The following is a 14,854-nucleotide window of genomic DNA, read 5'->3' on the forward strand; positions in this document are numbered from 1 at the left end:
TGTGGCTCTGATCTTGTCTATGCTTACGTTTAAGAACAAGGAAGAATCAGTGTTGCAGTGCCTCAGCGCTCACTGTCTCTGCAAAGGCTAACCAAAGATACAAACTTCTCATTGCCAAATACAACAAACCCTTTTCATGATTATAGGAGCAGCTCATAAAGATACTCATGCTGAAGGTCCCAAAACCAAAATCCATCAAATGACCTCAGTTTTGTCAAATGAGTAGTTCAAAGACAATGTTGTTTTTTTTTCACACAGTGGATACTTATAAAACGATGAGGCAATACCTTTGAAAAATCCTCCCAAATTTGCCCAAGATTTCAGAATAAAGGCTAGAGAAAGAAAGCATGTTAAAATATGTTCAAGAATGATGTACTAGAAAGCAGTGGAATTTTCCCAAAGGTTTTATTGTGCTGACAGCACACTCCCTTTTCTCAACATTTCCATGTGATGCGCTGTAGGAAAAGAGGCTCGTGGAAAACGTTACCAGAGTGTTCATTGAGGGATGCACCCTCTACTTCTGCTCCCCCGAGGGCAGCTGAAATCCGTTTTGCTGCCATGCACTGACACCTGTAGTTAGTGAAGTTATCTGTACCTAAATTCTCAGAGTACAGTGCCCCAGAAAAACGATGCAGTCTAGCAGAAGTGAGGGAAATGAAAAGATATAAAAGCAGATTTAAAACAGACACAAGTAGGAAAGAAAAGGGCATAAACTGAGATACAAGCTAGCTGGAAGGGAATTAGATAAAAGGGATCAAGCTGAACCCTAAAAGACAGACATTAAAATTTTAAAAGCTACAAGCTAAAAGCTGCAGCCTAAAAATCTGTAAGACCATAGGATTCTGCAATCTAGACACTTCAATTGCCAATAAATAACTCTGAAACCAGCTGGAAAAGTATGTGTTTATGGACATACTGTCACAGGGTGACAGCATATTACTCCTATCAGTTACTCCACTAGCTGCACATAGGACTGCTTTGGATTTGGAAGATTTAATCATACTAATGAACTATATGGTGCTAATATGGTAGCACAAAGTATTTTTCAACGTTTTTGCAAGATTGCTTTAATTTTAATTTTTAAATACTACTTCAGAAATTAAACAAATCTACACTAAATTTTTTTCAAAAGTATGCGAAGATTAGGAAATATCAGGATTGTTAGTGATCTTGAAACAAATACAGCCCTTTGTGCCTATCTTTTTAAAATACACAACAGGGAACTATCCTTTCTAACAGATGTTCTCTTATTCAATAGATAAGAAAGCATATAAATGCAGACTGAATACCCCTATCACTCATCACAGTCCTGAGACAGATTAAAAACCCCAAGACTCAAGTATTACTCACCTTGAAGTTTGATACTAATGTTCTTCAGTTCTAATTACAACCTTGTTCATGATTAGTAGGTCTCAACATTAATAGCTTTCAACATTGTTTTAAGCAGATACATTTCTTGTTAGAGCATCTGCCACTAAGAAGCACTGCTTAGAACAAATCCACCAGAGACAATCTGTGATTTACACACCACATACACACCAGCCCAGCAACTGCCCAGTGACACCAACAGAATTGCATAAGTCAGTCTTAGGCGCTGTACACTAAAAAGTATTTTAAGGGAACATCTCATGTTATTTTCATTACCGGCGGCTAGTTAGTGCTGTCCACTTCAAAATTCAGAGAGCAAACGGACTTCAAAATGCTGGTGGAATTTGAAATAGAAAGTTTCAAATGTCTACTATCAATTTTGCAGTAGAAATAGGAAGATCAGTGTAAACATAATTCTAGGAAGCATATACAAAAACCAATTACCTGCACTTCAAACTATACAACTTACTCAGCACAAGACAAATGTAATAGTGGCAAGAATACCCTTTGAAGTAAAATCTTATGCTGACACCACTGCTAACACATTGTAGAAAAGTAATGCATTAAGAACTAGTTTCAGTATACAAATGGGGTAAACATGAGAAGTGAACCATTACACATTTAAATAACATCAAATAAATAAGGAGAAAAACTGAAAAATTCAATTTGTTATCTCAGATCAGCAACCACTGTTTACACATTACCTTTTATCATTTAGCAATTCAATATAATAGCAGGGGCTTCAGAGGAAACCTTACTAATAAGGTTATATAAATAAGACAAATTTCTACTGGAACTGCAAAAACAAAATAAGCTTTGATACTAACTGTTTGCACAGTATGAAGGCTTACAGTGTGTTTTGGTCCTAGCTCAAAATCCAGTTCAAATCTATGATGCAATATCAGACCTCCAAACACTAAGAAAATGTGTAGCTACTGGGGGATCCTCTATACTTCTAGTCTCCATACCTTTTGGGACTTCTTCCTTTCCCATCAAAACACTTTTCTGCAGATTATAGAAGCTTTGGTTTGTTTGAAGTGTTTTAAAAAATCATCATTTTACATTTATTCTTAACAAACCTATCAAGGTTTTTCAGTAATGAAAAAAAAAATAATATTTGAAGTAGTGAAAACGCATCTTCCTCTAATATAGTTGTAGGTATACAAGTACCTATTGTTGAGCTATTTCATCATATAGAATTTCTTATTACAGATGCATCACCAAATTACTTACTGAATATGACATCTGGATTTTTGTGTTTGGTACCAATTTCACCTTTCCTTCACTGGTCAGATTGACATCTACAATTCTATTTCCATTGTAACCGATTTCAAGTTTCTTGTAAGTCCAGAGGTAATAATCTTCACCGTTTTCATCTGCTTCTCCAACAATACCTGCATAGGAAACAAGAGTAAGTATCTATTACAGGTATGCTTTCCAAATATTCTGTAATTATTTTTTTAAAATATGCCTTACAAAAGTTTTGCCAGCTAAAAAAGCAACATAACTACAGTAAAGAGAACACAGCAGACCTTATGCTCTTCTTTTCAACTCTAATACCTGGATTACACCTTCAATCCACAGGTAGCTGCAAGAAGCATTTTGTAATAGCATTAAAAGAAAAAAGCATGCAGCTACAAACACTGCAGAAGAAACAGAAGACATTAACAGTTCCTCTAGTTTTATTTGGAATTCTTCCCAGATAAACAACTAGCTGAATACAGATTTTATTTCCATGAACAGAATTTAGCCAAGCCCTCTGCATTTTCCCATCTCCCATCTATCCCTTCACTCACTTCTCTTCCTCTTCAAAGAATTTACTTTAATTCGGTATTCCTCATTAGTTGACTCCCCAATACATACTTTTTGCTCTCGTGTGCACACAAACTTCCAATGCTTGCCAAGAATGACAGATTTTGACTACTCTCTCTGTTACTTTCACTGAAAAAATCAGAAAGTTATCGTTTATTTCAAGATTTTTATTACCTCCAAAATGGAAAGCTGCTCAGATGCTCCTGGAGCATCAGAACTCAACTCGATATTAGTCATGCTTAAGTTCTTACTTTTCAGTAAATTACCGCAAAATGTCTAATCTACTACAGAAAAATTCCAGAGAATGTACTATGGAAAAAAACAAAACAGTGAAGTCTAGCAGTCACCAAGTTCACAGACTACAAGCATCACCTTTAATGTCAAACCACCATACCAAATATCACATACAAGACAGAAAGCCACAATCTGCAAAGGTGGATGGGAGTGAGAGAACAAGCAGGTGAAGGATATCAAACAGGTTATCACGACATAGCAGGTATATGAAGGAATGGCACTTGTGCATTACCTGTGCTTTTTCGTTTTCAAGGTGGCATTTTTCTGTCATGTTTTTTACTCATGCTCATCTGTCAGGATTGCCTTTATATGCCATCCACATGAAACACATGCCAGTTTGTGCCTATGCCATACAGCCTAGCACCTGGCATACCATCTGTTCCCATGGTACTATCCAAAACCACAACAATGCAGACCTCTAAACTACTTGAAGGACATTCTGATCAATCACTACCTGAAGAAGCGAACACAGTGCTCCATATACTTAGGGAGATGTCCCGAAACAAAGGCAGTCAAGCCTAGCCACTCCACTGTGGGACAGCAGTTCAGGAAAAATAGAAAATAGAATAATCTTATCTGAATGCACTTAAAAAGATCTGGCTGCCTTTTTCAGGCCAGAAAATAAAGCGCAAACCTTCCAAAGCCCTCAAACCGCAGTCTGAAGTTATTACTTTCAGTTAAGAAAAGAAGATTTAGTTAGTATATTTGTTCTTTGGTAGTTGAGGTAAGGAAAAATGTTCCCAAATAAGATCAGACAGATCAATCCTAAAAAAGAAAGTCTCCAAGACTCACTAGCCACATAGGATTCCAAAGAAGTCAGCTTAGCATCCATCATCCTTGGGCAGTCTAAAGCCTACATAAAGTCTAGGAAGATCTTTCGTTCATCTTTTGCAGAAAGGTCAAAATCATAAAAAAAACCCACTAAAATACTGTAGCTACAACTGTCACTCATGCACGCTTTTGAAAAGCCCACCAGCAACTGTGCAAGAAGTATAGTAAAGGCCACACAGATTAATTAGGGTCTACTCCAAGCCCTGCCACAGAGCTGTTATACAGACTAACCAAATCAGCTGAAAAGAACGGATACAACATGAGTACTTCTCCTGTCAGGCATTATAGTGCCCTCTCTTAAAAACAGATAAATATTAAAAAGAGCAAGAACCTTCCTGAAAAACAAATAAGTAAACAAAAAGCACTACTATTTCTGGCTGGGGCGCACTTTCGTCAGATAGCTACTTTCTAAAACCAATTAAAATTATAAGAAAGAGCTAAAAAAACCACCCTCTGTCAGAATGAATGAACGATGGGTAGCGTTATTCAGCATACTACCTATCAAAGGACTTTTGTCATGTGGTTTGAACTGTATTTTTGTAGGTGGTGTGGCATTTTGTTTATTTTGGGCGGTTTTACTTCCTTCACGGAACACAGGCAACAAAGACCTTACCTTAACAAAGCGTTTTGTGATGCTTTTGATTTCCCTTTAGTTTGTATCTCCAACAGGGAGATTAGGGCTTGAGGGAGTTGATTGATTGCTATCAGTGCAAAGTGCAACCTGCAAAGCACTCTTTACTAGGTGTGTGACCACAGGTTACAAAGGAGTAACAACAACCAGAAAGCTTATGACACAATGTCAATAAGGACACAAATTTTTTTCAAGACACAAGCACTTCTAAGCCCAAATTAATAATACACAGCAAGAGCAATTTTAAAAACTGTATAAGAACAAGTAAAATAAAACTCCTTCATATGACCACAGACTGCACATGCAAAACTGTTAAAAGCCACAAAATTACCATAGAAGTAAATGAAACAGCTCTAGTGTTCGTAATAAACACAAGAACTAGCAAAATAAAGTTTAAACATTGAAAGAGCTTAAAAAAGTTATTCGTGAACACCTTAACATGGGCCTTATATCTGACCTATCTAATTACCACTCGAACATTTTAAGGAATTTAACCCTAAGAACTTGGTATTATTAAATCAGTGCTTGAGAAACAAAACAGCTTTTCACTGTTTTTGTAATTCACCAGTACAAGCCATCCTACTGTTCTTTCAATGCAATAATCCTTCAACTTATTTGTATTATTTGGTTACATAAGTTCTACATACTTGTGAGATTCTTGTAACAAAGCTTAATCATTAAATGACTCCATGAAACCCGCTAGCACTGGACTCCCGTAGTTGTAATCAAGTTGTTTATGCATAATATCACTCACCCCATATTGGCAAGTCATCAATATACATCTGGTACCAATAGTGATTTTTGATTGCATACACAAATGCATCTCTTCTTCCTTTGTCCAAGTCAATTTCACAGTAAGTGGTCTGCATCACATCGTCTGCAAAAAATTACAGCACAGTTAATGATTTATTAATGAGCTGGCTCAAAGGGAAGGCAAAGCAAGCAAACAGAGGAATGGACACTGCTGGAGTCTTTAGCCCCTCTTGGCTATCTTCAAGTAGGTAACAAAAAAGGACGTTTAAAGAAACAGAAAACATTAAAGCAATCACAGGATTGTTTTTGTAATTTTACTCTGCCACATGCAGAAGCTTCCCACAGACTGGATAAGGAAAGGTTTAAAAATATCCTTTTGATACTTCACCAATGCAATTAAGATCTAGCTTTACCTGGACAGACCATGAGCCTTCTTTAACAAGAGGGATGAAATTATTAAGAAGTACCTAAAACTGTGTATGATATTGTATCTCAATTTCAGTATAATCAGGCTTAATGAACAGGAATACCGTTTGTAAAAACTAAAACTTTTTCAAGTTCTCAGCAATTTTCAAGGAACTACCACAAAGGAAGAAACAAAGCAATCAGGATAAAGGTAGGAAAAAAGGACAGAAGACAAAAATAGGAATAATGCAAAGAATGCACGAGAGGCTGCATTTGGAAATAAAATAAATCCACCTCCTTGAGCCAGAAAGCTATTTTCCCCCCTTCTACAATTGGTAAGTAATGCAGTTAGCAGCCGTTCTTTTACATCCCTTTTCAAGTGAAAAAAGAGAAAAGGGCTCATATTTAGAAGTATTCAGGCAGCAACAGATTTAGAGACAAAAAAAAACCCTGTCTGCTTCTTTTTACTTTGCAAATAGTGAAACAAAGTGAACATAAATAATTCCAGCTCCCCCTCTCTCCTCTGTTTGTCATCAGTGACATCAAGGACCCATTTCCAGTAGATAAAATTAATCTGTGCCCCAAGTACAGCTCTAATCCGTACCAAAATTCAGTACACTTTCTGGGTACTCACTTTCTCCTATACACTAACTGCAATATAAAGCTTAAAAAGAAGATCAAATCAGCTGCACAGAAAAAGCACCAGCAAGCAGAATATTTCCAACACATTATTTCTCTGATAACAACAATTTGTCAAAATGAAAATATACACAGTACTTTTGGTCAAGCAAAACTGAAGCAAAGCCCAGTGAAGCAAGACAGTAAGAAACCACCCAACAGCAGCCTGTGCAGCAGTTGCAGTGATTTCCTATAGCCCTGGAGAAAATAGTGCCCCTGGCTATTCTGGAATGGATGCATCTCCTACTTAAGAAAACTTCAGTATTTTCTATTTTTGTTTCTTCCAAGATGTAACAAATGCGCTCTAAGCCTCCTTTTTTCACTGAAAAACATATTGTCATTTTTCAGACTGACTTATTAGGCAATAAAACTTCTGCTGGGGGAAAAAAGAGAATAACAAAACTATTCAAGTCAACAAGTGTTCCAAGAATAGTTTTAGACCATGGACTGCATTTTCATGACCTGTACTGGTAAATTCAGGAGAGGGACGCCATTGAAGCTGGCACCACAGCTGAATGCAGGCTTACAAATCCAGGCCTTAGTTTGCATTTATGCTTCCACTTAGCTGAATCCTATACTTTTTCGACTATGTTCCCCCACAAAAATGCCTCTGCTTGGCACTTTTTCCACTTAAAAATGCCTCTGCTTGTCACTTTTTCACTTTAACAGATTTTTTTTTTTGCGTCATCTTGACATTAATTAAAAGAAAAAAAAAAACACATCAGAATCCCTATCTTCTGGATTTGTTGCTAAGTAGGGATTAATTCTTTCCAAAATACTCAGCAGTTTATTTTCACTCTAGCAGTTTCATACTATACTCAAATAAAGGATAACATTTTTCTAACGTTAAATTTTTTAACTCACAAAGGACCGTTCAACACACAGAGGTCGAACAAAAATATACTGTGAATAAAAACAAGGGTAAGAGAGAAACCGGTAGAGGCAGTTAAATGAAGCATTACCTAGTGCAGAAGACTGCTCTGGGGAAGTGCTACGGGGCCAGGCTGGTTTTAGGTATCGCTCTCCTGACTGGTACACACAGACACACGCACACACAGACACACGCACACACAGACACACGCACACACAGACACACGCACACACAGACACACGCACACACAGACACACGCACACCGCAGTACCAGCACAACTGAAGGACAACATGGGAATAGGAGCAAGGGCAACTACTGAAATAAAAAAATCACATGAACTACAAGTACCCTTTTTAGAGACCTTTCCCATTTTATAGCCTGAATACAGAAGCCTTTGTTTGCAATTATTAACCAAGACAAATTTGGTATTAGATTGTAATGTAATACCAAGTTACCTCATGCGCTTTCAGACCCCTGGAATTTGCCACAATTTGTTCTTGGTTTTTTTTTTACTAACTGAAACAAGCCATTCTGCATCTAATACTCTAAGATGTAAACAGTGGCCAGTGGCTTTAAAAAAAAAAAAACAACCAAAAAAACAAACCACCAAAAGCCCCACAACTTTGAAATATGATTCGAAGTGAAATGACTGCACTGACATCCGACCAGGCTGCAGACAGCAGCACATCACCAAAAAACTGTCTTCATCCATTTTAACAGATTTTACTCCCAGTATTCACAATACCAAAAGACATCACAGGGATATTACAATCAACTACAGATCAACTATGTTACAATTTACTCCAGTATACAGACCCCAAAACCCAGCAGATCCATTAGAAACAAGCTCATTCAGTTCCTGCAAAACATAGGCGTGACTTTACATATGGTATATGATTTCAGCCTCAACCATACTATACAGTACAGTTCCTCTCACCTCCCCTTAAAACAAGGCAAGTTTGTTTGCAAGTAATGAAGGCAAGCAGAATGAAGATGCGCGCTCCTTTCTCCAGCCACTGAGAATGCTGAAGCTGTCTTTTGGTTACAGAACAGGATTAGATGGTTAAGTTTAAGTCCACTGTGTTAAATGACTACATGAAAGTAGCTTAGGACAGCATTCAGTGGCTGGGGAAGCTGAAGTCTGCTTTATTACAGCTTTACCAGATGTAAAGTTTTGCACGTGTCAGATAGTTCTTATCCAAGTTATGGTTGTGTGTGTATCCAAGAGGAGTGTGAAGTTAGAGGTGTTTTGTGTTGTCTCTACATCAGGGATGTCAAAGAGGTACCATCTGCTATATAATACAGCTTCAGTAATGTCAGTAGCACATTAAGCAAATTTTGAAAGAGCATGAAAGTAAGCCTCATTACAAAAGCTGGTGCACTTATGCCAGATTTCATATTTCCTATGAACAGTCAGATCAATTGAGTTTTTATTCAAACATATAAAGCATATAAAACCTCATTATATCTGACCATTTCCTAGCACAACACTGAACATCATCCTGAATGGCTGTCATTTTCTAGACGCGTTGCAGAAGGAAGTCTTGAGCAAGCAGTTCTGAGTTAGAAGCATGGTCATTTAATAACATCTCTAAATAAGCACAAAATTCAAGTATGTTAAAAAATCCTTTTCCCCTTTAAATTCATCTTCTCTAATAGATATTGTATGGCAATGTCAAAGACTAATTTTCTAATTGAAGTCGCTGTGATCCCAATGTTCAATACATTTAATAATTCACTAGGTCTCAGGTGTAACATAGAGGATGTCAGTTCAAATACTTGAATAAAGAACTCGCCATATGACATAAAAAGCATTAGTCGTCCAGATTTAGTTTGACAAGAGAATCAACCCAACTGAAAACTTAGTTATATTGTAATATAAGTATATGTGAATAATTCGTTAGTTTATTCACAAAGATATTTATACAGATTTGAGACCTATAAGAACAACATTGTTCATATTTGTAACAGAAGGTAAATCCAGCTATCCTGTATAGTCATAGATATAATTTTACATGACATTTTTAAAAACAAAAATAAACACTACTTCATGGATTCTTAAATACACTGTAGATTTGCCCCACCAGTCACCACTACAAACATTCAAGTGCAAACCTCCATTCCCAGCAGAATACATTTCTGCAGAGCCATCATTTTCTTATTCTATTTCAAAAATACAGGCAAGGTCCACTGATTCAACTGACAGTTTTACTTACGCAGTCTACGGTACTTCAGCTACTGACAGCTGCAGCCTAATAACTCTTCCAATATGATGAACGAAACGCAGTTTCACATTTACCTGCTACCGCTGTCCATTCAAACTATGCTGAGAAGAAGGGAGCTGTTTTTTATTACAGAAGCTAATTTATTAGAATAATTCTAATTCCCCGTTACTCCAGAGGAAAAATCTAAAAGAATAAAATCCAAATCTATCTAATTTTGTAAACTCTTGTGACATTCATTCAAAGAGGAAAAATACTTGTAAGTGTTAGTCTTTTCATAATCCCAAACACACACGAGAAAAAACATGATTACCTGTTAATGCAGAGAACTTAGATCTGATTCACGGATTCATGAAGAAAATCTGTAGAAGTCTTTCAGGTGGTCATGCCAACATTTTGAAAAGCAGGTCCCTATGGTTAGGTATTTTAACACATATTCAAGCATCTAAATGATTACTGAAAAGTACTTGAGCAGCTCTTAATTATTTCAGCTGCAGGTGTTAGATACACAACACTCCTTGAAGCCTATCTTTTTCTTAAGGACGTATGTATCTATCAGTGCCACAACACAAGCTTCTATTTGTTAAGAAAAAAACCACGATACAAACCACAAATCACCAACAGGTCTGTTTCAATTTCATTGCAGCAGCTTCTGGACCACTGGTGCAGAGGTGGGAGCAGGGATCAATCACAATGAAATAAAATTTATCCATTACAAAAACAACAACAAAAAAAATCAGTTTCACAGATATAATCAAGTTACAATCTTTATTTTTTTTTTAAAAAGTGAACACCACTTCAGCCAAAAACAAGATCAACCATTAAAGAGACACCAAAAAACTGAGCTACCATCACGTTTCAACAACCAAACTGGAAAATAATTCTTCATACAAATGCTAAATTTTAAATACAGCTAAGTTTTAAGGGCTGCTCTATGAAGTTTAAATTTTCCTACATGCACTGGATATAGCTTGTACCGGTTTTATGACAGCTTTTAAGCCTGTAAAAAAATGAATCTCAGATAGCAATCCTTTGCTCTGGGTTTTTTTACTTTCAAACCTGAATATCAAGAGGATTTGGATTTCAACAAATTTTACATAATTTTATATTAAATATGTGCTAGTAAATACTGCTGCAATTGATTTATACTTACTACTCTGAAATTTGGAAAACAAAGTATTTTAAAACTTGTAATAGCAGATTAAAGATAGTAAAATAGAGTTGACTCCCATTCAGATTTTACTTCATGGATCCACTGCTAGAAATACTAAAGCACCTCCTGATACAGAATCTGCTGGATGTCAACTAACAGCAAAGAGATTATTCTCTTAATTTTTTATCCAGAGGACACAGATTGTAAGGGAAAAAACTAGAATTGCACATGGACAGCTTCCCAGATCATGTATACATACTTCGTCATCAACCAGCTACCTTGCACCATCTGCTTTAGAGAAAACATCTGACCTGCAGCCACTTTGGTTAGGAGTTAAATTCCCTGGAGGTCCGATACAGATCATCAATCTATACAGAGCACCATGTTAATAATAAATAAATTTTTAAAAAGCAGCAAAGGACATGGATGAAGAGGAATCCCCCACCTACTGGGAAATGTACAATCAATCATTTATACTTGCAAGCCATAAGCACCTGATTCTTTCTGAAATCTCTACTCTTCCCTACCCATGCAAAGTCTGTTTTGAATGACATCGTGCCCAGTCTGTCTGCAAGAATATACCTCAATACAGTAACTACATACCTGATGTGTACTGGTAAAGCAATTAGAGGTGTAAAAAGGCACCTGAAAAAACTATTATGAGTGGAAGACTAGACCTCAAACCCTGAAGAAACCGCACTCAATTTTTCACAATAAATAATACTTATAATAGAGAAAATCTAAAGCTTTCTGTGTCAAAACATCATCACAAGCAGTTGTGAATCAGAATCCAAAACTCCTAACCTGAAAGCAAAATAAAAACTTAAAGAAAACAGGTTTACCGGTTGTAAAGAACTACAGAAGACAAGAAATTAATACGGCAGGGACATAATCAAAACCAAAACAATCACAAGATACAAAAACCACAGCAGTTTTCCACCATTCTGAATTCTTGTTAGTCCGGGACGACTTTGGCTCCCTGTAGTTCTGAATTCTGACAGACTCAACCAAATAGAAATTGGTATCAATTTCTATGTATTGAGGAGCTGAATGTTCGGTATTACCCAAGTTGTACTTATTTTTGTTTAAGAAAACAGATGTTAAGTTTCTCTTTTCCCAAGCGCTATTAAAGAGTTACCGAAACAGAAACTCATTACTTTCTCCATTATTAGAGCGTTTTACCAAAGAATTTCAGAGTATATTCACAGAAGCATGGATTTGTCCAATTCTCTGCTTCCGCATACTTCCCTCAGAAATGGTAGAAAATACTCTGGAAAGCGAAACTCCCAGTCACAAAATGAAAGACTTGATCTAGCAAAAATCTGATATGACAGGGGAATAAATCAACTACAGATAAACTTCAGAAAATAAATCTGGGAATAGGACACTTCATAACAGTAAACATTAACTCACAAACCTTCCAATCTTTTCAATTTGGTGCTGCATCTAGAGTGTACAATTGTCACTGGGATAACACAATCTCTTTGTAAAGATGGGGTAATTAAAGAAAGTAAAAATTACACATGTAACTGGCAGAATATTACCATATTCTGACAATAAAAGTTTTACTTAATCTTCACAGCCATGTTGAATTGCTGCCAGTTGCCTTCTCTGTTCTTTCCATTTTGCGTTTCTGAGCATATTCTATGAGCTATGGCAGGAAAACTATTTCTCCCATACTGAATAAAATTTTCAGCAGGCTACAAGTCTTGCAAACCAGTAACAGGACTATTTTACAGTATTTGTTCAAATACAGTTCTTTTCTTAAAAGGAAAGATTCAACTCCAAATTCCTTTAATGCAAAGATGCTATCCCCTATGCAACTTAAAAATTTATGAAGAAATTATGGCTTTAACAAACTTTTAATCTTTTATTCCAAATATCCTACTTATAACAAAAACAGAATCAAGTCTCTTATTTTGCAGATGTCCAATTTTGGATAAAACTTTTGTAACTTACAGAAACTAAGTCCCACCTGATTGCAAATGCTCAGACAAGAGACACTATACTTAAGTTCTCCATCCAGTTAAGCACTGGTGATGCAATGAAGTGTAGCCCTCTAGGGAATAAAACACAGAAACCCAAATTTGATTAAATATATAAAATTTAAAATTCAATACAGACAAAAAGAAGCTCTGCAACTACCAGTTACAGATATGCGAAAGGACTCTTGTGAAAGAACACGTACAGAGAATTATACAATAGAAGACTCAGCCCCTAACACCAAGAAATGCATTTGCAAAAGAGGATGAATGTCATCTCTGGAACAGTAGGGAAAGGGGGAGAGGGCAGGAAACAACAGATAAAAAAACCCAACAGATCAGGTCCACCCTGACTGGCATATGATGAGTTAGAGCCAATAACATAAAGGTATTTGTGAAAGGTATTTTAAAATAGACAGTAAGCAGAAGGATACAATGATTAATTTTGTGTTAATGTAGAACTTGGAGATGTTGAGCTCTTGCTACTCCCTTCCAAATGCAGACAGTGTGCAAGTATTCAACATCACTGGAAAAAATTACATCTTCAGAATTGATAATTCCAGAATATTAATTCCAGTAAATATACTTTTAATCACCACACACAGAAAGTTTAGTTTTACTTTATAAAATGTAATCAGTTACTTCAGAAGTATGTATCTGCTGCAAGCATCTTCCTTAAAGGGCACACAGATGAAAACTTTACTGTAAACTGAAAAGCCAATGGCAGCAGACAACCTCGCAGGGCGTTTCAAGCAACAATATGAAATACACTCAGTTGCTAGCAGCAGCAAACTTTCAGTTCTTCTGGTGCAAAAATCAAGTTTTAAGGGTTTGTGGGTTTTTTTAAGTCTCTAAATGCACTTTCAATTGCTCACCTTTAAATTTGATGTCAAGACCACTAAATTCCAATTCAACTCCTTGAAGTGCTTCTCCTAGGGTTTCATGGTAATGGCTGATGCTTTTTTTTGATCCCACGCAGAAAGGAAGAGAGAAATATTTGTATGTTTCTTGGCGATTGTGATAGGGTCCTACTGTATTCATCCATAAAACAACTTCCTCTTTATCTTGGTACTGAAAGATAAAGTTATTGAGTTAGATCAGAAGCTCAGCAGAATAAAAATATTCAAGAAACTCTCTCATTCATATTAACTAGCAAGGCAGGATTGTTCAGTCACAGGCAGCAGTTACATTTAAAGACAGTCGAGTATTTTTGTCTTTGGGGTGGCAGGGATTCTAGGACAAGATTTTCAGCCTGCTTTCATAGAAAAAAAAAAAGTTTAGTTGATCATATGGTTTCTTAGAGCCTATCACTGAAGTATCAGACAAGGGGGATTCACACAAATTTAAGAGAGAAGAAGAAGACGCAGAGAGAAGTCTCAAAAATAATTAAGCTTTTACAGATTTTGTGGAAACACGCATCAGTTAAAAGCAAAACTCAACTTATCTCCACTGAGAGAAAGGAAGTATCAGAGCAATGTCTTGTTAAACAAGATCCTAGCAAATAAATCAGGCAGCCTACCCATGGTGACAGGTATACTGTATTTTCCTAAAATGCAACTCCTTTTCGTTTTTGTCATGGTATAAATTACACTCAAAATTCCCAGAAGAGCGCAACGCCTCACAGGAAGCACTAAAATTAAACTGTGGCATACCTACAGTAGCCAAAAGACAAAAAAGTCAGACAGAAGGATTGTATTTTGATGCACTTCCAACATTCTCACAGTGAAAAAACAGAGCAGCAAGGAGTCTGGTGGCTGCCATAAACTTCTTTCTGGGAACGTCCACCCTTCACTTTCCACAGCCACTGTTTGTCAGGAAAACTTACTCCTTGGCTGGGAGACAGTAATTTTTTT

The 14,854-nt window shown here is 36.5% G+C and overlaps 1 protein-coding gene across 1 annotated transcript in view; it reads right to left on the reverse strand.

The window, feature by feature from the left end:
- Positions 1-14,854, reverse strand: part of TM9SF3 (transmembrane 9 superfamily member 3) — a 50,146-nt gene that overhangs the window by 26,074 nt on the left and 9,218 nt on the right. The window contains exons 2-4 of the mRNA XM_074593066.1: positions 13,877-14,072; positions 5,691-5,813; positions 2,602-2,762 (exon numbers count right to left, since the gene is read on the reverse strand). Coding sequence (XP_074449167.1) covers positions 2,602-2,762; positions 5,691-5,813; positions 13,877-14,072 — 480 coding nt within the window. The remainder of the gene's footprint in view (positions 1-2,601; positions 2,763-5,690; positions 5,814-13,876; positions 14,073-14,854) is intronic.

The sequence above is a fragment of the Larus michahellis genome, chromosome 6, assembly GCF_964199755.1.
Source record: "Larus michahellis chromosome 6, bLarMic1.1, whole genome shotgun sequence".
Classification (NCBI taxonomy): domain Eukaryota; kingdom Metazoa; phylum Chordata; class Aves; order Charadriiformes; family Laridae; genus Larus; species Larus michahellis.